Below are 24712 nucleotides of genomic sequence, written 5' to 3' on the forward strand. Positions count from 1 at the left end.
CAGGCCATCTTCCTTGTTCCGGATTTTACTCGCAGTTGTAAGGATAATTACAAGCACTCTATAACCAAAATGGTAACTTATTGATTTTATAGTCCTTACTAGCCACTGTAGCTATTAAAAAATATGTAAACAATTTTTTGAAGTTAAGACTTAAGATGTCGAATCTCATTATTCTCATAATGGTTAAGTTATATGTTGCGTTCAATAGCAGTTTTTCAAGTGTGTGAATTCTTGCAAATAAAACTTGTTTACTAATAAGATAATTCATCACTTCCCAAAATATCTACTTGTCTTCTGAAGATTAGGAGTTCAGCTAAGAATAAATAACTCTACTATATGTTAACTAAACCAAGAATTTATTTTTGTAATTGAAAATTTTTTGCAGCATAAAAGAAATCCAACAAATAATAATGCTCAGTTGTAAATTCATCTCGTTACATACACTTATTTTTTGGGAGTCAGGGTATTAAGGGTATGTTTGTTTCGACAAAAATTGTTTTTTAGAAAATATTTTCCTCATTTGTAGGTGTTTGGAGTGACTAAAAGTATTGGTCAACCAAAAATTGTTTTTGATTAACTATAAAATAAAAACCAACCGAAAATTGGTCTAGCAAAAAATGTTTTACACTTCCATTTGTGGTCATTTCATTTTCCACCTCACCCAAAACTCACCGACAAAACCTCCACACTCCATCCCCCCACCGCCCAATTGGCCAACCACCATCCCGCACTAATGTCCCCAGTTTCCAGTTGCCAACCACCATCAATTATCAATCATGATTGTTTTTATTTAAAATTCTCTTCTTCTTTTTTAACATTTACAATTTCATTTGTGTTCGGGGGCCTTTTTCGGTTCCTCGGCCACGTGTGGTCCGTTGGAGGGATGACCTTAGTAGGCCTGAGTTCTTTTTAGGGAGTTGCGTTCGGAACTCAACATTGGGCCACATGGTCCAACAGCTACTGGCATATTTTTAAGCCTACAAAATTATCAAAGCCAAAATCTAAGAATCACGATAATGGTTGAATAAATATGTGATATGTGTTTGCTATAATAGCTGTGATTAGTAGTTGTAATAGTAGTTGAAATAAAGTAATTTATTTAGAGGTAAAGTAATCATGTACTCAACGATGTAAATTTAAAGATATGGAAGTAAAGTCACTTATCTTTGTATGGGTTATAGCTCCAGTTGTGTAACATCAGTGAGCTGATAGGATTCTAGCAGAATGCCAACGATAAAGGCTAGTTAAGCTTGCCCCTCTTATCATGCATTTAAATGAGTTTAAGCCTTGGTTAATAGTTGTAATAGTAGTTGGAATAAAGTAATATGTATTCAAATGTGAAGTAATCATGTAATCAATATGTAAATTTAAAGATATGGAAGTAAAGTCACTTATCTTTGTATGGTTTATAGCCCAGCTGTACAACTTCTGTTAGTTGATAATATCCGAGCAGAATGACCTCAGCGGTAGGGAGGCAGTTTGCCATGATAACTTCAAGATTGAAAGGGAAAAATGGGTGCAACTGGAGGGAAAGAGAGTATGTCTAGCTGTGTGTAGGGACTGGTTAAACTTGCCCCTCTTATCATGCACTTAAATGAGTTTTTCCCTTTGACAATGCTCTTTTAGTTGTTGTGAAGTTATGAATAGTGTTACCTTCTATAAGAAGGGCTTTATATAAGAAGTAGTTGTGCCTTGTAAGAGAAGGATTTTTGTAAGAAGTAGTTGTGTCTTGTAAGAGAAGGACTTTGATATAAAATCTTGGTGCCTTCTAGGAAAAGGGCATTAGTAATAGAAGTTCATGCCTTCCATGAAAAGGGTTTTTAGTATGAGTGTTTAATATCTCTTGAGAAGTATGGAGATGATAAAAGATATAGATGTTTTGTCGAATGTAGTATTTGTAATATGTATGATATATAGAAGTATGAGAGATATAAATGTTAAAGATAATAAAAATATGGGATTATAATTGTTGGAGAAGTTGTAGAAATTGTTTTCCAAGAAGAAAGATTTTGTAAGAGAAGAGCATGGAGATGTGCTTAGGTATTTGGAGATAGGAGCAGTAAGATAGGTATAGAAGAGTATTGAGGTGTGTTTATGGGCAGCAAAATAGTAGAACTTCAGAGTGAGAGAGTATAAGAGTGGAGCTTAGAAGAGTTGTGATGTTTTATATGTAATGGTGTAGTATGTGTGTATGAGATTGTGTAGGAGAAGTGAAGAAAGAGATGTTTAGAGATATGAACAGCAAGATATATGTATTTTCAGAATATGGAGAGTGAGATAATGAGTATAAGAGAGTAATAGTATTGTAGTGTGTTTAGCAAAGTTGCTGGGATTGTATGAAGGCTTATGAATGACATTTATGAGCTAAGGGTTGAAGAGTTTAGTTCCTAATTTAGAAACTAAAAAACTCAGAAACTTAGAATCTTATTAAGAGCTTCAGAAGATAATTAAAGGGAGAAAGAATAGGGAAGCTTATGAGAGAGTTGTTCTCCATTGGTGTCCCTTTTGAGGTGTTGATGAAGGGTCCCCTTTAGAGTTGAGTTTAAAGGGGTATCTTAGCAAATAATCTCAGCCAAAATCTGTCCCAACTAGCAATGAATCTTTAGAGAATCCATCTTAAGATTTGCCCAAAAATGGTATGTTTAGCTTTAAGGTGTTCTTGCTGTTTCGGGTAAGAGCTGCTGGGGAAAAAGTAGTAGAAAAGGAAAGTATTTTAGCAAGAGAAAGGTAGTTTCAATAGTTGGTTTGGGTTTTAGCCAAATGTGGAAAAATCAGTAATGTTCAGGTTGCTGGGTCAGCTGTCACAATTGTTCTGAAAAAGGATGTCCCAGCTGTTAGGAAAAGCTGTAATAGCTATCATGAAAAAGTTGTCCCAATTGTCAAGAAAAGCTGTGACAACTCTCATGAGATAGCTGTAACAGTTGTCATAAGACAGCTGTTTGTTTTGGGTAGAAGCCATGAGATTAGATGGGTGATTTCAAACCTTTGGAGAGGTCATTTCATGGATTTGGCTGAAAATGGTAAGATCTCTTTCAAGGGTATCTTGCTATTTTGGGTATAACAGCTGGTTGTTGGGATTTTAGCATTAAATGGCTAATGATATCACTTCAAACCAAGTGTCAAGTGTTGAATGCACTGCTGGGGTTCAGTTGGAAATGTTTCCTTATCGGGTGTTTGTGTTTTTGGTCCAAGTTTCCATTACAACACATTTCTAGCAAGTAATAGAAGGATTGGCTGAAGGCTAAGGAAGCTTTAGAGATTTGATCAAGGTCTCATTGTGTTGTGACATAATCTTGATGAGCAAGAAGAGTATTTAATACTCTGTTCTGGCAGAGACATATATGGTTTGATTGTGGCAGACAGCAGCTAGGTATTAGAGATATCATGAATATTTTGTATATAGTTGGAGATTAAAGATAGCCAATCAGATTAAGCCATGTGTTTGAGTTGGATTTTAGTTAAAAGAAGTAATGAGATTTATGTAGGATAATATAATGAAATTTCTAAATTTGTATAGCAACAGTTGGGGATTGAATAAACAGTTACCCATCAATTAGATGGCTAAAGATATTGAGTATTTATCACATGATGAATATTAAGTTTTAGGAAAAGAGCAATGGGGAATTTTATCATTTAAAATGCTATGTGATAAGAGATGCTTACCATATGTTACCTGCTACACACGAACTGGTCAGAGCTTAAGGAGTTGGAGAAGACATGTCAAGCAACATGTTTCTTTTATCAACTTTAAACCACTGGAGTTTTATTGAATATACCTCTTGGCCCTCCAAACCATGACTCCCAAAATTTCCCTAAAGAGACTTATGAGCTTGGGTCATAAGCCGAAAATGAGATGACGTACCTCGGGTTTTGTTGTTATTTTGTGTAAATATGGGCTCTTGTTGAAGAAGCCGCTTGTCATGAGTGTAAGAGAGGTAATATGGGCTGTGAACTTTAATTCATTGCTTAAACCCAATCCATATATTGATGTTGATGATGTCGTGGGGTTATGATCCCAATTGATGAAGAGGAAATGTGGACCATGAATCCGTTTCTTAAAGTAAGGATCTTGTGGGCCATGTGAGCTCAATCCATGTAGTTGAATGAGATATGAGCTTATTTTGGGTTTTAAATGGATTTATCCAAAAAATCAATAACATGTTGATGTGGCATGGGTTGCCAATGAAATAATGTCACGTGGGTCGAAAAAAATGGTCCTCAACAATTTGCAATCATTTCATTTTCCGACTTACCCAAAATTCATCAACTAACCTTCACACCCCACCACCCACTATTAGCCACCCAACCACGACCACCGCCCACTAATGTTCCAAGTCCCTAGTCACCAACTACAGTCACCAGCACCAATAGTTGATCACTTTTTTTTTTTTTTTTTAAAAAATCTAAAAATCTCCTTTTATTTATTTATTATTATATGTGTTTGAAAGATGAAAAAATGTGAAAGAGTAGTGGAAAATATATTTTCCATAACATTTTCAAGAGCTAGCGCAATTAAAAACTTGATTTTTTTTTTTTTGGAAATTATTTTATGTTGAAATTATTTTCCAACAAACCAAAAAAGAAAAAACTTAAATGTTTAAATTTAATTGTCATAACTTTGTGTTTTAATCTCATTATGAATCAATTAGGCCTTTCGAAGCTATAATCAATTATAGTATGCAATTCTGTTTACATGTGTGATTCCAAAATCTAAATATGATTACAAAATATAATTACTTTTTAATACATTTTTACTTAATGATTTGTCAAAGATTAGGCTTTTCTTGTTTTTTTCATGATGAATGGAGACTTTTGGGGCTCTTTGAACTATCAGGCTACTCATTCTATAATAAATGCGACTGTATCAAGTAGGGAGCTTCCTTAGACGATCTCATATGTCCCATAACCCTTCCTTCATAGCTCGGATAATGCTTCATCCTAGTCTGCTCGATAACCGTCTTATCCTCAAATGGGGTTTTAGTCAAATTCATGTCCTCAAACTCAAATTGATATATTGCTCAGTTTGTTGTCCGAGGTTCGACATTGACTTTTTCTTTGGGGCTTGCCCTCGAAGGCTTGTGTTGGGCTTATTTTGCCCATGGCCCAAGTGGCCCAAGGCTGTTTGGGCCCTAAGTGAAACCATCTCCTTACAATAGCCCCATGATCTCATGCTCATTTACTTCATGGGATGAGATCAAGGTAGAATATCGGGGGTCGCTCCGAAATTTCTTATTTGATATTGATGAACGTAGCTGTCTAGGCATTAAATGAGATATGGAGTGACTCTTCGATTTCCAAACTGCTATGCCACTTGTCAATATTTGGGTGGTAGTTGCCAAAAGGTAAAGCGTGTAGTGGGGGGAAAACCAAGTGACATGGTTTGCTTTTCCCGCTTGTACTACTTGAGGCAATGTTTACCCCCTCTTCTTCATTTTTGCTTTGTTTCATCACTTTCTCTTAAGAACCTTCATTTTGCGAAGTTTTGGCCAATTTCTTTTGCTGCTCTTTACCTTTGGCTTTTGTGAATGGCAATAGAATAGGAGCCATTTATTAACACAATCATGCAAATCTTAAAGGCCATTTAGTTTCTGACATGGACAGATGAACCCTTATATATTTACATTGTATTTACAATGTAAATTTAACAAAATGTGACAAAAATTGTACACAATTGTAAAAAGTGTAAAATATTCACTATTTTTTTCCAAATGTGTACTGTAAGGACTCAATTTGTGACGATCCCAAATTGGTGTGTTGGGTTCGACGTTAAAGGCTTAAACAATAAATTTGTAGAGAGTAGGCTAAAAGGCTAGGTCTTGGTCACCGGACTGTGGTTGGTCATGGTGTTCACAGTTATTGAACGAGGGTGAACCGTGCTTACCCAAGAAGATTTTCATTTCAGCACGGCCTGGGAGGCTCTAGTTCTTGACCTTCCTCCAGCCCCCCCTTTCTGGATTGCTTCCCTCTCCTTTTTATATTAGCCTTTACCCTCCCTCCAACATCTACATGTAGGTTCAGCTTTCTAGGGTTAATACTGGTCCTATCAGCCCATGCTCAAAGTGGTTGGGAGTGGTTGTAAAAACTGAAAAGTATTGTTCTGTTAGGCACATAGTACTTAATTGCAGTAATGGTAGTCTTTCCCTTGTCCTTTGTCACCACACTATTCATGAGTCCTTTCCCCTTCAATGCGGAGGTGTTTAGCTTTTTCATACACCGCTCTTATACCGTGCTCGTCCTTTCTTCTAGGAGTGCCTTGGGATGCCGAGGAAAAAATCGTCCTCGGCTATATCCCTAGGCCATTTGGACTTTCGTTATATGTCATCGGCAATGTTTCTCCTCAACTCGGGTCTTGAGCCCTAATATAAAGTAGGTCGGGATCATAAATTCTCTAGCCCCACATGTACAATATTTCCATTTTTAATTTGTCTACCATGTAAATTTATATTATACTTTACAATATAAAAAAGAATTTCCTTTTCTCACATATTGACTTCGACATTAAATAAGTTGTCTTTCAATCTGCTCAATTGGTCATCCCTTTCTTATCAAAATTTATTTTTATGGGACATATCAAATTATTAATAGGCCACAACAAGATTACGATTACTTTTAAATTCAAAGTCGCAGCATGCTTCCCATGCAAAATAATCAATATATATAAATCCTATACAATATGGTTCAAAATAATCTATAAAATATGCCAGACATGAATAGTCTATCTGGGCTTCCCAAAAATAGAAAGCAGTCTAACCAAACTCGCTCCAGCGTGTATATAAAGGAATTTGCCTATTCCAAAAATGGCTCCTCTTCCTTTCTTTTACGCTTTCGCTCGAAAACAACACTGCCACTTTCCCATTTGTTTTTTCAACTTCCGGTGAGAAATCTCCAATCCCATCTCTTCTGCTACGATTTTTCACCCAATATCATCAGGTAATCTTTCTTTCTCTCCTTATTTTCTTTCTAAGACTCTAGGATTTAGAATGGATCAGTACTTCCAATTTCTTTCATTCAAAGCTCAAATCTTAGGCTTTGTGTTATGGGTATTGCATTTTGTACTTAAAGATAGTATTTTATCATTCAATGTGAGATTTTTTTCAAGCATCGTTGCATTAATTTATTCTCACTTTTGGTATTTTTTTTTTAATAAATTTTTTTATGTCGTGGAACTCGGGCAGTGTTATTTGGACCACACCTGAAGAGTGAACCGCGAATACACGACCCCACGTGCCATAATCTTGAATCAGATAATCTAAGAAAACTTCTAGCTCCCTCTTTTGGTAATATACGACAAGTGTTTGACAAAATTCTAAACTCATGTGTTTTGAGCTTAGAGTCTAGCAACCTTGCATAATCACATCTAGCTCATGTTATATGACATTGACTGATCACAGGTGCATTATGGCCCTTCGCAGTAGGCGTACTGTATCTGCATCCAATGACCTCGATGCCCAAACCTCGTACCACGGTGTCTTTTCCAAACGCCGCCTTTATCTGGAACGTGATGTCACCTTGTCTGAACTCCAATTCACTTGCATTCCTCGTGTTTTCGAGTCTCGTGGATGGATTTCATTGACTTCTGGTTTTCCTGCACCGCCCATGAACCTTATACATGAGTTTTACTCAAACATCCATGACATAAAAAAGGATGGTTCTTTTTCTGTCACGGTTCGGAATATCAGATTTGAGGTCACTCCTGATTTAGTCTCCACTGTTTTAGGAATTCCTCGAGTCATGGAGTCTCCATATCCCTACACTGCTGAGACTGCGCCATCCCAAACAGATATGTTGACTCTATTCTGTGGAGAAAAAACCATTTGGCCTAATGGGGTTTCTAATGTTAAATCTGCATCATTTATCCCTGAATATCAGTGGCTGAGCCGTATCATGTGCACCAACCTGTTTCCTATTGCTCACTTGCATACACTCAATGTACCTAGGGCTCAATTGTTGTATGCCCTCATCACTGATGTACCCATTGACATTTGTAGACATATATGTCAAGTGATCATACATGCCTTTGAGTCGTCACGTACTGTACTCCCCTTCCCTTGTGTCATTACTCAACTTATTAAAGCCAAAATGGTTCCCATTCGTCCTCAGGACATTCGGGCAAAGCCCTTATCTGCCATTGGGAGTCATACACTTCAACTGAGCTCTCACATGAAACGTGCAAAAGAAAGTGATTTTGAATCTGATGATGACTTGGATCGAGAAATTGATGAGATTGCTAATGCTGTTGCTGCTGAGTCCAAACCATCTATATCTGGTGCTCAGGCTACTCTAGCAAAGCCCTCATCTAAACGTGCAAGGCAATCTGAATCTGATTTTGATGATGACTTGGATCGAGAGATTGATGATGTTGTTGCTGCTAAGTCCAAACTGTCTACATCTGGTGCTCAAGCTGCTCTGGCAAAGCCCTTATTTGCCACTGGGAGTAGTACACTTCAGCTCAGTTCATCTCATGTAAAACGTTCTAACCAGATTGTCTGTGATTCCGATGATGACTTAGATCGAGATATTGATGAGATTGCAGATGCTATGGCTGCTGAGTCCAGACCGTCTACATTTGGTGCTGCACAACCTACATTATCTGATATGATGGATCTCCTGCAGCAGATTCTACCTTGCTTGCATCAGATTCTGCCCCGCCTAAATCGTATTGAACAAGATATTAAAGAGATTAAGGAGCATCAGACTAGAGCTCATTGAGATATCCCTTTCTCATTTCATAACAAAAAGGGGAGTAGGTTTGGCTTTTTGGTTTCAGGGTGTTAGGAGTTGATAATTTAGTGATGTATCTATGTTCTTTGTGAACTTTCAGATTTTTGTACCTTTTGAACTTTGATGTTTAGATATAACCGTCTGTTTTTGTTCTTAAAACAGACTGTACCTTATACTCCTTGCTTCCTGTTGGTTCCAAATATTGCAAATATACGTTTCATTTTCTTTCAGACTTTTCTTTTTTCTTGATTTGGCCTTAAAATTCCCAAGAATTAATTTTTTTTTTTGCCCAACTGCCACTTTTAATTACTTTCATGTAACTTCCAGGGGACCATCCTATTATTTACATGTAAGCATGCAAGCAGAGCAATTTTTATCAATGATTGAAAGGGTGGTAGGCTATGTAACTTACTTATTTCGTTTCATATTGTAGAAAGACAAATTAATCATTCCCTAAATGAATAAAAAATTGGACTGTCCCCCAGAGAAAGGCATTCAAGTTTTTTAAATTCATAGGGAAAGAAGATTTGAGAGTGCATGTGAATCTAATTAATTTTAGTTCTTTGTTATTCAACTTCCCAAAGAAAATCGGAATCATTACAGCTCTGATATCAATTATAAATTAATATTGTTTGCCTTAAGACTTTCTGTCTTTAACTGTTAAATAAATAATATTTTCTTTCATTGTGTAAATTCAGTTAGGTGGTCAAGCTTGGCCTTAACCAGGTTCAAGCCTTTCATGATCTTGACTATTGGACATCCCAAAAATGTGAGATTATTTAAAATAGATTTATCTGCATATTTTTTATCCTAGCCAAAATTGGAAGCTGACAAGAGTATTTTAATATCAAGTATTCAAGAATTAAATAAAATCTTGTACTAAAATTAGATGATCTAGGAAGAGAGTTAAGCAGCAAGAAATAAGCGAGAAAATTTTTAAGCCAATGAATAGCTTTAGAATCAGAAGTGAAAATAAATTTGATTCATGTACATGTATATAAACTGTATGATTTTGTAATTGTTTACAGACAAAGTACGCCCATGACAATTTTCGGGCTAGTGGTTGAGGATATTCAGAAGGGAAACTCTAGTTTTGACAATACTCCTAGAAAGGCATTCAAGCACCACTTCAAGATCTTGAATGTTTAATTCCAACTTCCCGAGCCCAGTCTGCACATTATCAATAAGCAAAGAGAAATCAGATTTGCTTGGCTTGTGACTGATGAGTGATTGCAATGCTGCATCCACCATCTCAAAATCATTTGCATCTGTTTCTTCACGCTCACATGCCACTCTTTTGTGGTGAACTAGCTTGGAAACCAAAGACCTGCTGCTTGACTTTGTTTGCAACTTCGATTTACCAACAAAAGTCAACAGGGATTCAAATCCAATGAGAGTTGCAGCTTCTAGGTCTTTTAACATGCTAATAATGAGAAGATTTTCGGTGTTCCTGTAAATAAACTTAATTTGCATGCTCTTTAAGATCTTCTTCATTGCCTTTTTTACTCCCTTTCTTGAGGCCAAGTATTTCTCAACCTCCCTCATGATCTCCATTTTATAGCCTTGTCTTCTGCGCAGAGTTGATTGGAGTTCACGTGTGCATACCTTTGTTTGCAACAAGGCATCTCTTGCCATATCACAAACATCCAAGATCCTGAGTGATCCATCCAAAATCTCATTAACTGATTTCTCACACTGCTCTTGGACTAATGCTTGTGTGAATGGCAATAGGAGCAACTTATCAACACAATCATGCAAATCTTGAAGGCCATTTAGCTTCTGGCATATTGACGTTGATGATGAAGAGGTTGCTTCAAGATCTCTCAATCTGCTCAATTGGTCATTGAATTCGGAAATGAGAGGGTGTGTTCTAGTGGGTAAGCTGTTTGAGCGAGTGTGTTGATGGGATTTTGAGTTGAAATTAGAGGCAGTCATGTTTTCCTTCAACAAGAAATAGGCCTTGCAGTTGAATGTACAATTTGGTTTAGCAACTTGCAGTGGCCTCCCTTCAATATATATTTTTTGAGTTGAGGGGAACATGAGGAATCTCATCCTCCTGGAATATCAATCAGTCATAACATGATTGAGATTGGGATCTGGATCTGGATATAAACACACACTCAGCAATGGTTTTACAATGTCTCCCTCTCACCAGTTCTCCAACTCATTATATAAACTCTAAAATCACAGTACTACTTTCATATCAGATAATCATATATACAATACGTTGCAAAATAATCCACAGAATATTCAAGACAGGAGTGGTGTTGACCTACATTGAACCTGCTCTCCAACTCACTATGTCAGTAATGTTTTTGCAATGTCTCCTCTAACCAGCTCTTTAACTCACAATCAATTACTTTTAAATTCAAAAATCACAATGGAATCTTCATAAATTTCTTTAAAAATATGTTATAACAAAGGACAAGAAAAGGCAATAGCCATTATATTTAGCCTACATGCCTGCCTTCCAGGCAGACAGTAGTCTGTACCCCTCATGCACACATAAATATCATTAAATTACCAGTTTCATGCAATGTGAAATCTGGAAAATTTCTTCACTGTATATAGTATTGGTCTTCCTGGTACTACTTGCTTCCTGTAGGTTCTTAATTATATACACATGTATCAAATTCTTTCATACTCTATGTTTGTCCTGAATATTATTGTGCTTACAAGATTGAGTATGTTATGGTCTGTGTTATTTCTAGTGAAACTATAATTTCCCCCGCATTTAGCATTTATATATGTTCCAAGTTGAATTTCAAAAGACCTTCACTTTATCCACATGCTGCAGCTTCTGTCTTCAATCATATGTACATGTATAACTTTACTGTAAACACTAGTATGCTGCTTACTGATTTAATTGGTTAGTCAATTTGATTGCTATATCATTTTTGTGCCATAGGCAGGCAAGATCTGGATATGCGGCATCTCAATTTCTGTTCATAATGTAGAAAATTTTATTTATTGGGCTGATTCATTATAAACATGGGTTGTCCCTAGAGTCAGGATTTTTAATTGCATAAGCACACAAAATTCAATTAAACCATGTGATTCTCAATGATTTTAGATGTGTATTCATCATTTTATTTTAGACAATTGGAATATTGACAGCTCTGATGTCTTGTTGTCCTTCCTGTTTTTATGTTCAACTGCCTAAAGTGGAGGAGCTTGGCCCTTAACCAGATTCAAGCCCTGCATTCTCTAAATGGACAGCGTTGTGTGTGGAGCAGAAATTGGAACCCAAAGGCTGGATTGCTAAAATATTCTAAGGGACCAAATTTAAATGACTCAAACCACCTCCTTCTATTAATTAATTTCACAAGTTCTTATGGATTGAGGTAGTGAGATGATCATTTACTATATTTATGTTATCAAATTTTGAACAGTTGACTTGAGATATTAGATTTTACGAGTATTTTGAGAGAAAAATATCCTAGAATTTATAAAAAAATTGAACCATTCATGCACTTGATTTGAATACTCTTAGAATATAATTCAATTGTGACATGAGCAAGTATTTGTCAAAGGCAGTGGATTGACTTAGAAGTTGAAGAGCAAACGTGTTTTTCATTCATGTATTTTTACAAAAAGAGAAGGTCTATCAACTTGTACAAATTTACAGACAAAAATGGATGCCCATTATTATTTCAGGGCTAGTGGTGGTGGATGTTGAGAAAGGAAACTCGAGTCTTGACTAGACGCCTAGACAAACATTCAAGCACCTCTTCAACATCTTGAATGCTTGACTCCAGCTTCCCCATCGCGTTCTGCATATTCTGAACATGGATGGAGTAATCAGATTTGCTTGTCTTGTGGCTAATGAGAGTTTTTAATGCCAGATCTACCTTCTCAAATTCATTTGCATCTGTTTCTTCACCCTCACATGCTATTCTCTTGGGGTGTACCAGTTTGGAAACTACAAACCAGCTGCTTGATTTTGATTGCGACTTTGGCGCAGCTATGAAGGTCAAGAGTGATTCAAAAACCAAGATAGTTATAGCCTCTAGCTCTTTTAACAACCTAACAATGGCAAGATCTTCATTTTTCTTAGAGTTCAACTTAGTTTGCATGCCCTTTAAGGCCTTCTGCATTGCCTTTTTTATCACCTTCCTAGAGGCCGAGTATTTTTCAACCTCCCTCGCAAGCTCCATTTTACTGCCCTGTCTTCTGCGCATGGTTGATTGAAGTTCACGAGTGCATTCCTTTGTTTGCAACAATGCATCCCTTGCAATACCACACACATCCAAGAGCCTGAGAGATCCATCCAACAGCTCATTAAACCATTTCCGATTCTGCTCTTGATCTAAGGCTTGTGCAAAAGGCAACAGGAGCAAGTTATCAACAGAGTCATTCAAATCCTGAAGGCCAATTAGTTTTTGGCTTAATGGTGCTGACGATGAAGAGGTTGCTTCAGAACATCTCAATCTGCTCATTTGGTCGTTGAATTCTGAAATGAGCGGGTATGCTCTGGTGGGAAAGCTGTTAGAGTGAAAATGGTGAACGGAGGTTTGGTTGACAGGAGAGGCAGCCATGTTTTCCTAAAACTGGAAAGACTTCTTGCAGTTGAATGTACAATCTGGTGTAGCAATTTGCTTTGCTTTATTCAGCAGCTTCTCAATATATATGATGGGGTGTGGTGGACAAAAGAAATCACAATATTTTCAAATATCAGTGAGTTGTAACATGATTTTGATCTGGATCTAGACACTCTCATTGTTTGTGCTGTGTCTCCCACCTGCCAGCTCTCAATTCAATATCCAATTATTTTATGCTCCTTATCTTAGAGGAGCATCTTTGCAGAAGATAACACTACATATTGAATTGGAAAATAATCCGTTAAATATGCAACACATTAGCAGTGTTGACACCATCCCTTCTAGCACAACAAAGGGCAAAGCTTGTCTATCCAGTTTGCCTGCTGCCTTCCTGGGAACCAGAAGGCTACAGCGCGACACTTAATAAATTACAATTGATGGTCATGGTTATAGCTTATTCTTTTATGTAAAACTTAGTCTTAAAATTTACCTAATTTCTCAAGTTTGCTCAATATATATTATTTGTGAGGTTGACATGTGAAATCTCACTGTTAGATATTAATGAGTCCTAATATGATTTTGATTTGGATCTAAATGCTGTGCCTGCCAATGTTTGCTCAATGTCTCCCCGACACAAAATTACCAAACAATAACCATTATGAATGGATCCGGTTTCAAGCTATTTTGTAGCGACTCATGTTATTTTATGGAATGATAAATATAAGATTTTTAAAAAGCTATGAAATGATAAGGAAAAGTTAATGGATGATTTATCAGACGAGACAACATGATTGTAAATAATGTAACGCATATTACACAGTCGTGGTTATTTTATAGTACATCTGTGAACAAGTAACACAGCCATCTTGTCTCCTAGAAACTCAGGCTGAGCTGTTGTTAGAATGGCTAATGCTTATCTTTTATTAGAGAAGTTGGTGCAGATAACACACGGGTGTTGAATATTTGATATATTATTGCACAATATTTTATGTCATGAAGGGAAGTATTCGTGTGATTTTATAAGTTAAATCACACGTGTACATAGTACACTTGTAAACGCTAGCATGTTGCTTAATGATTTAATTGGTTATTATATGTGATAGTAACACGATTGTTCTGCCATAGGCAGGCAAGATCTGCATACATGACTTCTCTATTTTTGTTCATAATGTAGAAAATTTTATTAGGTTGATTCATTAAAAACATGGGTTGTCCCTCAAAGATAGACATGCAGGATTTTTAATTGCTTAGCCATATGAAATTCAAGTAGACCATGAGAGTCAGAGTCTCAATGATTTTAGATGTATTTTGATCAATTTATTTGAGATAAGTAGAATATTGACAACTCTCTAGTGTCTTGTTTTTTCTTTTCAGTTTTTGTGTTCAGCCTGTTAACGGATGCCCTTAGAACATTTTTTTAAAGAACCATTTTAGGAAATTTTTGATACCACTTTCATAGGAAATATAATAAGTTGTCAAAAAAGTCAATTGGTTTTTTCTTTTCTCACAAGAAGATTTTAGAAATGGTTAATAAAAAAATGCCCTTAGAACATCCATTAACATTTCCCTAATTTAGGGCAAGTAGAAATTGGAACTCATAGGCAGGATTGCTAAAACAGTCTAGTCCACCAAATTCAAATTTCAAAGGCTCAAACCTCCTCCTTCTTTTAACGTATTTCACAAGTAGTAATGGATTGAACTAGTGAGATTATTATTTCCTATATTTTTATCACCAATATTGTATAGTGGACTTAGAATTTTAAATTTTATGAGGCATTTTGTGAGTCCACTATCCAAGAATTTATTAAAATTGAACCATTCTCGCACTAGGATTGAATACTCTTGGAATATATTTCAAGGAAAAATATTGTTACACACATTGTCTTGCACCCAACTATACACACAGACTCTAAATCGTGTGTTCAAAACATGATTTCAACTGTGCATCCCGTACACACCATATAACTATCACTGCTCATATTTCAAAAGTGATACTAGCAAATATTTACTTAAGACAATGAATTGAGTTAGAAGTAGAAGACAAAATGTGTGTATTTCATTCATGTATTTGTACAAAAAGTGAAGGTCTATAATGTTGTACAAATTTACAGACAAAATTGATGCCCATGATGATTTCTGGGCTAGTGGTTAAGGATGTTGAGAAAGGAAACTTGGGTCTTGACAAGACGTCTAGAGAAACCTTCAAGCACCTCTTCAACATCTTCAATGCTTGACTCCAACTTCCCCATCCAGTTCTGCACATTCTGAATGTGGATGGAGTAATCGGATTTGCTAGTCTTGTGACTAATGAGAGATTGCAATGCCACATCTACCTTGTCAAATTCATTTGCATCTGTTTCTTTACCCTCACATACTATTTTTTTTGGGTGCACCAATTTGGAAACCACAAACCAGCCACTTGATTTTGATTGCAACTTTGTTCCAGCTATTAAGTTCAAGAGTGATTCAAAGACCATGACAGTAACAACTTCTAGCTCGTTTAACATGCTAACCATGGCTAGATCTTCATTTTTCTTAAGAGTACAACTTAGTTTGCATGCTCTTTAAGGCCTTCTGTGTTGCCTTTTTTACCACCTTCCTAGAGGCCAAGTATTTTTCATTCTCCCTTGTAAGCTCCATTTTATTGCCATGTCTTCTGCGCAAGGTTGATTGAAATTCATGTATGCATCCCTTCGTTTGCAACAATGCATCCCTTGCAAATTCACACACATCTAAGAGCCTGAGAGATCCATCCAACAGCTCATTAAACCATTTCTGATGCTGTTCTTTGGCTAAGCCTTGTGTGCAAGGCAACAGGAGCAAGTTATCAACACAGTCATGCAAATCTTGAAGGCCAATGAGTTTCTGGAATAAAGATGTTGATGATGAAGAGGTTGTTTCAGAACCACTCAATCTGCTCAACTGGTCATTGAATTCTGAAATGAGTGGGTGTGATCTAGTGGGAAAGCTGTTGGATCGAAAATGGTGATGGCAGGTTTCATTGACAGGAGTGGCAGTCATTTTTACCTAAAACAAGAAAGACGTCTTGCTGTTGAATGTAGAATTTTGTGTATCAATTTGCTTTGCTTTAGTTAGCATCTTCTCAATATATATGATGGGGTGAGGTGGACATTAGGAATCTCAATATTTTCAAATATCAATGAGTTGTAACATTATTTTGATCTGGATTTAGACACTCTTTCAGCATTGTCTATGCAGTGTCTCCCTCTTGCCAGCTCCCCAACTGAATATCCAGTTATTTTAAGCATCTAAATTACAGGAGCATCTTTGAAGAAGATAACACTACATATTAGAAGCATTGAACCTGCACTCTAACTCACTATTGCAGCAATGTTTTTCCAATGTCTACTTTCACCAGCTCTCCAACTCACATTCAATCACATTTAAATTCAAAAATCAGAAGAGAATCTTCTTACATTTATTTAAAATATACGATATAACAAATGACAAGAAAAGGAAATAGCCATTATATCCAACCTACACGCCTGCCTTTCAGGCAGATAGTCTGTACCCCTTGTGCACACATAAATATTATTAAATTATTAGTTTCATGCAATGAAAAATAATGTTTATTACAATCAGGCAGTAATTCCTAAAATCTGGAAAATTTTCTTCAGTGTATTAAGTGTTGGTCATCCTGGTACTACTTACTTCCTGTAGATTTTTAATTATAAATACGTGTATCAAATTCTTCCATACTCTTTTTTCGGCCTGAAAATTATCAAGTTTACAAGATAAGAGTATGTCATGGTCTTTGTTATTTGTAATGAAGCTATAATTTCACCCATATTTAGTGGCAATGTTTAGTATTTAGTATATCTTTACCATGTTGGAGCTTCTTACCTTCACTTTGTCCACATGCAGCAACAGCTGTCTAAAATCACACGTACAACTTAATAATTTATTTACATCATGTTTGTGCCATAGGCAGGCAAGATTTGCATATGCGACTTCTACATTTCTGATCATAATGTAGACAATTTTATTGGCTGATTCATTAAAAACATGGGTTGTCCCTACAGTCAGGATTTTCAATTGCTTAAGCACAGAAATTCAAGTAAACCATATGAGTCACAATTATTCTAGTTGTGTATTAATCAATTTATTTAAGACAATCAAAATATTGACAGCTAGGATTTCATGTTTTCCTTTTCTGTTTTTATGTTCCATTCCTTGAGCTAAAACAATCTAAGGCACCAAATTTAAAATTCAATGACTCAAATTCTGTTAACTAATTTCACAAGTTCTATGTACTCAGCTAGTGAGATGACCAATTACTATATTTTTATAACCAAATTTTGTACAGTTGAGTTCAGATTTTAAATTTTACGAGGTAATTTGTGAGACCGATATCCTAGAATTAATAAAGATTGAACCGTTCTTGAACTAGGAATTAATACTCTTAGAATATAATTCAATAGTGACATGGGAAAATATTTGGAGGCAGTGAATTGACTTAAAAGTAGAAGAGAAAATATGTGTTTTTCATTTGTGTATTTGTACAAAAAGAGATGGCCTATCGACTTGTATATATTTACAGCCAAAAATGGTTGCCCACGATAATTTCTGAGCTAGTGGTTGAGGATATTGAGAAAGGAAACTCGGGTATTCACTAGACACCTTGACAAACATTCAAGCACCTCTTCAACATCTTGAATGCTTGACTCCAAATTCCCCATCCAGTCCTGCACATTCTGAACATGGATGGAGTAATCACATTTGCTTGTCTTGTGACTAACAAGAGATTGTAATGCTTCATCTACCTTCTCAAAGTCATTTCCATCTGTTTCTTCACCCTCACATGCTATTCTCTTGGGGTGCACCAGCTTGGAAACTACAAACCAGCCGCTTGATTTTGATTGTAAATTTGATCCAGATATGAAGGTCAAGAGTGATTCAAAAACCAAGATAGTTCCAGCCTCTAGCTCTTTTAACAAGCTAACAATGGCTAGATCTTCATTTTTCTTAGAGTTCAACTTAGTTTGCATACCCTTTAAGACCTTCTTAATTGCCTTCTTTGCCACCTTCCTAGAGGCCAAGTATTTTTCAACCTCCATTGCAAGCTCCATTTTATTGCCATGTCTTCTACGCAGGGTTGATTGAAGTTCACGAGTGCATTCCTTTGTTTGCAACAATGCATCCCTTGCAATACCACACACATCCAAGAGCCCGAGAGATCCATCCAACAGCTCATTAAACCGTTTCTGATTCTGCTCTTGGGCTAAGGCTTGTGAAAAAGGCAAGAGGAGCAAGTTATCAACAGAGTCATGCAAATCTTGAAGGCCAATGAGTTTCTCGCTTAATGATGTTGATGATGAAAAGGTTGCTTCAGAACATCTCAGTCTGCTCAGTTGTTCGTTGAATTCTGATATGAGTGGGTGTGCTCTAGTGGGAAAGCTGTTAGAGCGAAAGTGGTGGTTGATAGGAGAGGCAGCCATGTTTTCCTAAAACAGGAAAGACTTCTTGCAGTTGAATGTACAATCTTGTGTAGCAATTGGCTTGCTTTGCTTTGCTTTATTTAACATCTTCTCAATATATATGATAGGGTGAGGTGGACATAAGGAATCACAATATTTTCAAATCTCAATGAGTAGTAACATGATTTTGATCTGGATCTAGACACTCTCTCAGCATTGTCAACGCAGTGTCTCCCTCTAGCCAGCTTCCCAACTCAACATCCAATTATTTTATGCTTCTTAACTTACAGGAACATCTTTGTAGAAGATAACACTACATATTGAATTAGAAAATGATTGATAAAATATGAAGTTATTAAATTGCAATTGAAGTTAGATGACCTAATGTTTGATAAATAATTATGCCACCAATGATGCTATATATGAAGCTGGGAAATGAACTTATGGGAGACAATATTGCAGTGCCACCTGATAATAAGATATTATGTCTTATATAATTTTGTAAAACAATTACAGATAAACCAGATGTTGCAGAAATTATTGAGAGAGTGATGCCCCATTTGTTTGCTGGTGTATCCATTTATGATAGACCTGACTGCATTGTCACTTGTTTTCATAAATAGATAATCTCTCACGGATTGAAAACTTGGTCAAGTACAATAAAAGGAAACATCCTTGGAAGGAAGGTGGGTTTCACATCAAGAAAAGCCTTTTACCATGTTCCCTTTTACTGTGCTAACCACCAATATTATGGTCCTACCTTTCTTTATTCAGTAGTACTACGCAAATTATTAATCTTTGCTGCTGGAAACCATAAGGATTCATATATTTCTTACAATATAAGTATGCATATGAATTTTGAAAGAAATGCATATACATATGTTTGCAATTATGGTAAATAATTAACATAACTAGATTTTAAAAATCTATGAATTTCTAATGAGAATTTAATGGATATAGCAGACAAGACAACCTGATTGTAATTAATGTAACATATATTACACAGTTATAGTAATTTTATAATACATGTGCGCACAAGTGACATAACCATCTTGTCTCCCAGAAACTCAAGCTGAGCTATTGTTAGAATGGCTAATGCTTATTTCTTATTTGAGAACATGGTGCTGTTACCACACGTATGTTGAATATTTTATATATCAATGATCAAACTTTTATGTCATGAAGGGAAGTACTCGTGTGATTTTATAAGTTAAATCACATACACCTGTATATGATAGTTCGTTTCTTAATGATATTATTGACTTGACTATGTGATTGTTGTGCCGTAGATAGGCAAGATCTGCATAAGAGACTTCTCCATTTCTGTTCATAATGCAGAAAATTTTATAGGCTGATTCATTAATAACATGGGTTGTCTCTCAAAGGGAGACAGTCAGGATTATTGATTGCTTAAGCATACAAAATTCAAGTAAACCATGTGAGTGTCAATGTTTTTAAATGTGTATTAATCAAATTATTTGAAACAGTCAGAACATTTATATCTCTTGTTTTTGTTTTTCTTTTCTGATTTTCTGTTCCAGCTCTCTAAGTGGAGGAGCTTGGTCCTCAACCAGATTCAAGCCCTGCATCCTCTTAATGCACAGTGTATATCAAGGGAACCCATAGTTTAGAATGTTAAAACATCCTGAGGCACCAAATTTCATTTACTATATTTTTATTACCAAATTTTGTACAGAGGTATTGAGACTTAAACTTTTACGTGGTATTTTGTGAGATCCAATATTCTAGAATTTATTAAAATTGAACCATTCTTGTGCTAGGAATGAATACTCAATTATTTTTTAATGAGAGTGAATTGACATAGAAGTAGAAGACACAATATATCTGTATTTCATTCATTAATGTGTACAAAAAGAGAAGGTCTATCATGTAAAAATTTACAGACAAAATTCATGCCCATAATGATTTTAGGGCTAGTGGTTGAGGATGTTGAGAAAGGAAACTCGGGTTTTGACTAGATGCCTAGAAAGACATTCAAGCACCTCTTCAACATCTTCAATGCTTGACTCCAACTTTCCCATCCAGTTCTGCACATTTTGAACAAGAATGGAGTAATCGGATTTGCTTGTCTTGTGACTATTGAGAGATTGTAATGCTGAATCTGCCTTGTCAAATTCATTTGCATCTGTTTCTTCATCCTCACAGACTACCTTTTTTTGGTGCACCAGCTTGGAAACCACAAACCAACCATTTGATTTGGATTGCAACTTTGGTCCAGCTATAAAGGTCAATAGTGATTCAAAGACCAGGAAAGTTACAGCTTCTAGCTCTTTTAACAAGCTCACCATGGCTAGATCTTCATTTTTCTTACAGTTCAACTTAGTTTGCATGCCCTTTAAGGCCTTCTGCATTGCCTTTTTCACAACCTTCCTTGAGGCCAAGTATTTTTCAACCTCCCTCGCAAGCTCCATTTTATTGCCATGTCTTCTGCGCAGGGTGGATTGAAGTTCACGTGCGCATTCCTTTGTTTGCAACAATGCATCCCTTGCAATACCACACACATCCAAGAGCCTGAGAGATCCATCCAATAGCTCATTAAACCATTTCTGATGCTGCTCTTGAGCTAAGGCTTGAGTGCATGGCAACAACAGCAAGTTTTCAACACAGTCATGCAAACCTCGAAGGCCAATGAGTTTCTGGCTTAATGATGTTGATGATGAAGAGGTTGTTTCAGAACCTCTCACTCTGCTCAATTGTTCATTGAATTCTGAAATGAGCGGGTGTGCCCTTGTGGGAAAACTTTTGGAGCGAAAATGATGAAGGGAGGTTTGGTTGACAGGAGATGCAGCCATGTTTTCCTAAAACAAGAAAGACGTCTTGCAGTTGAATTTAAAATTGTGTGTATCAATTTGCTTTGCTTTAGTTAAAATCTTCTCAATATATATGGTGGGGGTGAGGTGGACATAAGGAATCTCATTATTTTTATATATGAATGAATTGTGACATGATTTTGATTTGGATCTAGACACTCTCTCAGCATTGTTTATGCAGTGTCTCCATCATGTCAGCTTCCCAATTCAATATCAATTATTTTAAGCTTCTAAAGTTACAGGAGTATCTTTGCAGAAGATAACACATATTGAATTGGACAATGATCGATATGATATGCAATAGCGACATCCACACCATCTCTTATGTTACAACAAAAGGCAAAGCTCCTCCATCCAGTTGTGCTTGCCTGCCTTGTTGGGAACCATGGGGCTACAGCACTACACTTAATAAATTACTAATGATGTTCATGCTTTTATCTGGTATAGCTACCTCATTTATTTTTGTTTCTACTAATTAAATATTGTTATTATGGTATTAACAATATTTTGAGTTGCACGCATTGCATGATCCTCTGGAAGATGAATGATTTAATTATTCATGTAGTATACAGTCTTAAAAGGAAGATAATAGACTTAATCAAAGAGGAATTGTGCATATCAGATTCCTTCAGCCATTCAAAATAGTAAGTTAGGCACGTTTTCAAATAATTAAGAAAACTAACATCTCGAGTTTTAGAAACTCGAGATCCATATTATAACTCGAGTCCAAAAGACTCGTTTTGGATCTCGAGTTTTTAAAACTCGATTTCCATGCAAAAAAATTTCACCTATAGTGGCGTTTTTAATCCTTACAGTGACGTTTTAAAGCCCTATAGCGGCGTTTTTTTTCAATTAATGGAAATCGAGTTTTTAAAACTCGATTTTCAGCCTGATTTTTTTCCAACTTTAACGTAATCCACTTACAAATCGAGACTTAAAAACTCGATTTTTATCTTGGAACTCGAGTTTTAGACACTCGAGATGCTAGTTTTCAAAATTGTTTTAAAATGTGACAATTAACTAAATTTTTTAATATTTATTGTTATTTAGAAAAAAAATTCCTTAATCAAACCTTAAACTCATTGTTGACCTTTTTGTCTCTTTCTCACTGTCACAAAATATTCATCTTTTCTACAAAGTAGAGACCAGTAGAGAGAATTTTCATTTATATTTCCCTTTTTCTGGTAAGGACAGAAACTTTGGTGGTTAATCATCGGGGCTTTTTGAAAAATCTATGGTCACAAGTCCAGATCTCTTACTTTTAGTTGGGGACATTAAAATTGGGGAGAGTCCAATCAAGGCCAACTGCCAATCAATAACACTTTTTGGATACAATAGTTTGATCAGGATTATAATTGCTGCCTCATACTTTTTTTGCTATTCCCTTGTTCTGGATATTATTAGCACTTGTCATTCGAGGCTGATTTTTTCGAGCCAAATAAGCCTGGAACATTTTGTCATGGTTGATGCAATCTCTTGAATGGTACTTCAGCTACATTTTGTCTATGCCACCTTACTCTAGTGCACTAGAGGAAATGTCAAAACTATTGAGAACGGTGTTGATTTCTTCAGAAGCATGCAAAGTTAGACCTAAAAGATATGTTCCACAATCACAAATTCGTAGAAAAAAATTGCTATGAAATTTATGAAGTTTCTGTGGATCCATATATATATATATATATAGATGAGATTTTAGGAAGTACATATGTAACACTCTGGTTTAAGTTTAACACATAATCAGGCACTCTAATCCTCCTTGAAATGTTGACTTGCTAGCTCTATTTTGTCCAACAGTGTTCATTCTCACACCCATCTTACTTATCTTGCAACCTGTGTAAAGTGCATCATCCGATCTCATAATACACAAAAATCGTATGACTTCTTGTTCACATGCTACACCTTTGTAATGCGCTGGTTTGGGTACTGAAGGATGCGAACATAGCAAGAGAGAAACTCCTCCCAACTTCCTTCGGGTGCCATGGTATTGTGGCCTACATCCAAGGTGAATTTAGGTTCTTCTGTGCTTTTTTACAGACTACAACAATACCTCCTTATTGATGCCACACTCATTTAAGCGTTGGGGAAGTATAAATAAAATCACCTCTATGTCTAGTGTGAATTAAATGACTTCCAAGTAATCGCAATAAATATAGAAATCAATGAACATTCTATATCTGTACAACACAGGTCCACAACCCATTCTATCTATAACAGGGCAGACTGGACAGAAGGGGGCTCTATGACCAAATTATATATACATATATACATTCAAAGTTTCTCCAATGTCCTCCTAACCTTTCCCATCTGTTATCCTTTTAACTATTTCCCCAACAACTTTTTAATCTTCTTTGTTGCACCTTTCATCTTGATAATTAATCTGTGAAACCATAATAAAGCAAGTAAGCAATGAACTTTTTTTATCAAAAAAAGAAAAAAGAACACACACATTAATCAAATTCCAAGGCTGTAATCTAGAAAATTACCCGATCCTGGCAACCATATATATGTCAATAAAAGTGGAGGTGACCATGCCATTCTCGTAGCCCAATACAATTTTCCCACTGTCCCTTATTCTGGATGCTCTTACATATAACTTTTGTTCATCTCCCACATAAACTCTAACATTGACAGGACGATCTGGATTATGTTCAATGCCGAAATCGTTGTAGCACATATATATGTAATCACCAGCTGGGATTATAAATTCTTTGACTTTAAAATTGCCAGGATCCCGGGTCACTTTCACCACCATAGTTTCGTTAGACTCATTTTTAACCTCAGTGTTCCTTGACCACAGGCTAGCCATTGAATTAATACAGGTCTCTAAAAGAGAGAGAGAGAGAGAGAGAAAGCAAAATAATCAAAGAGGAGAGTAGTTGCATTGATCATCTATGTATGCTTGACTTTGACGGTTCAACAAAAGCAAAACAACATAATAATCTAAAGAAACACAATTATAAGAGACATTAACAACTTAATGTTCTGGTTCCCAAAAAAAAAAAAAAAAATTCTTATAAGAACAGTTTCGATCACTTACTTGTGAGTGTTAAATTGGGAGTAAAAGGAGCAATAACACCAAACCGGTTGAAGTCTTAAACTTCTAAGAAAAGAATTCCGGCAAAGTTTGCCGGAATCCGGCAACAGAAATGTTAAGAAAGGGCAGGCTGTCAGGAGTTCTCGA

The 24712-nt window shown here is 36.0% G+C and overlaps 8 protein-coding genes across 8 annotated transcripts; 1 reads left to right on the forward strand and 7 right to left on the reverse strand.

Moving 5' to 3' along the window:
* The first annotated feature begins 6719 nt into the window (after positions 1–6719).
* LOC115981983 lies at positions 6720–8945 on the forward strand. Its single transcript, XM_031104449.1, has 2 exons — positions 6720–6930; positions 7392–8945. The coding sequence occupies exon 2, from the start codon at positions 7399–7401 to the stop codon at positions 8707–8709; it is 1311 nt and encodes a 436-aa protein (XP_030960309.1). The 5' UTR covers positions 6720–6930; positions 7392–7398; the 3' UTR covers positions 8710–8945.
* Positions 8946–9777: 832 nt separating this feature from the next.
* On the reverse strand, positions 9778–10656 carry LOC115980429. The gene has a single exon (XM_031102678.1). It carries the CDS (start codon positions 10654–10656, stop codon positions 9778–9780), a length of 879 nt encoding a protein of 292 aa, XP_030958538.1.
* Positions 10657–12380: 1724 nt separating this feature from the next.
* LOC115980431 lies at positions 12381–13259 on the reverse strand. The gene has a single exon (XM_031102679.1). The coding sequence runs from the start codon at positions 13257–13259 to the stop codon at positions 12381–12383; it is 879 nt and encodes a 292-aa protein (XP_030958539.1).
* A 2144-nt stretch (positions 13260–15403) lies between these two features.
* LOC115980432 lies at positions 15404–15778 on the reverse strand. Its single transcript, XM_031102680.1, has one exon. The coding sequence runs from the start codon at positions 15776–15778 to the stop codon at positions 15404–15406; it is 375 nt and encodes a 124-aa protein (XP_030958540.1).
* A 19-nt stretch (positions 15779–15797) lies between these two features.
* LOC115980433 lies at positions 15798–16283 on the reverse strand. Its single transcript, XM_031102681.1, has one exon. It carries the CDS (start codon positions 16281–16283, stop codon positions 15798–15800), a length of 486 nt encoding a protein of 161 aa, XP_030958541.1.
* A 1571-nt stretch (positions 16284–17854) lies between these two features.
* On the reverse strand, positions 17855–18721 carry LOC115980434. The gene has a single exon (XM_031102683.1). It carries the CDS (start codon positions 18719–18721, stop codon positions 17855–17857), a length of 867 nt encoding a protein of 288 aa, XP_030958543.1.
* A 1913-nt stretch (positions 18722–20634) lies between these two features.
* LOC115980435 lies at positions 20635–21513 on the reverse strand. Its single transcript, XM_031102684.1, has one exon. It carries the CDS (start codon positions 21511–21513, stop codon positions 20635–20637), a length of 879 nt encoding a protein of 292 aa, XP_030958544.1.
* Positions 21514–23250: 1737 nt separating this feature from the next.
* On the reverse strand, positions 23251–24532 carry LOC115979117. Its single transcript, XM_031101082.1, has 2 exons — positions 24015–24532; positions 23251–23908 (listed from the first exon to the last, which is right to left on the reverse strand). Exons 1-2 carry the CDS (start codon positions 24335–24337, stop codon positions 23851–23853), a joined length of 381 nt encoding a protein of 126 aa, XP_030956942.1. The 5' UTR covers positions 24338–24532; the 3' UTR covers positions 23251–23850.
* Between the last annotated feature and the right edge of the window lie 180 nt (positions 24533–24712).

Source organism: Quercus lobata, chromosome 3, assembly GCF_001633185.2.
Source record: "Quercus lobata isolate SW786 chromosome 3, ValleyOak3.0 Primary Assembly, whole genome shotgun sequence".
Lineage (NCBI taxonomy): Eukaryota > Viridiplantae > Streptophyta > Magnoliopsida > Fagales > Fagaceae > Quercus > Quercus lobata.

Bases quoted from the DNA above. Each gene is read 5' to 3' on its own strand.
- LOC115980435 (XM_031102684.1), bottom strand. From the start codon at position 21,513: ATGGCTGCATCTCCTGTCAACCAAACCTCCCTTCATCATTTTCGCTCC.
- LOC115981983 (XM_031104449.1), top strand. From the start codon at position 7,399: ATGGCCCTTCGCAGTAGGCGTACTGTATCTGCATCCAATGACCTCGAT.
- LOC115980433 (XM_031102681.1), bottom strand. From the start codon at position 16,283: ATGACTGCCACTCCTGTCAATGAAACCTGCCATCACCATTTTCGATCC.
- LOC115979117 (XM_031101082.1), bottom strand. From the start codon at position 24,337: ATGGCTAGCCTGTGGTCAAGGAACACTGAGGTTAAAAATGAGTCTAAC. The intron at 23,909-24,014 runs GTAATTTTCTAG...ATGGTTTCACAG, and splicing joins TATATGGTTGCCAGGATCGG to ATTAATTATCAAGATGAAAG.
- LOC115980431 (XM_031102679.1), bottom strand. From the start codon at position 13,259: ATGGCTGCCTCTCCTGTCAACCAAACCTCCGTTCACCATTTTCACTCT.
- LOC115980429 (XM_031102678.1), bottom strand. From the start codon at position 10,656: ATGACTGCCTCTAATTTCAACTCAAAATCCCATCAACACACTCGCTCA.
- LOC115980432 (XM_031102680.1), bottom strand. From the start codon at position 15,778: ATGGTTAGCATGTTAAACGAGCTAGAAGTTGTTACTGTCATGGTCTTT.
- LOC115980434 (XM_031102683.1), bottom strand. From the start codon at position 18,721: ATGGCTGCCTCTCCTATCAACCACCACTTTCGCTCTAACAGCTTTCCC.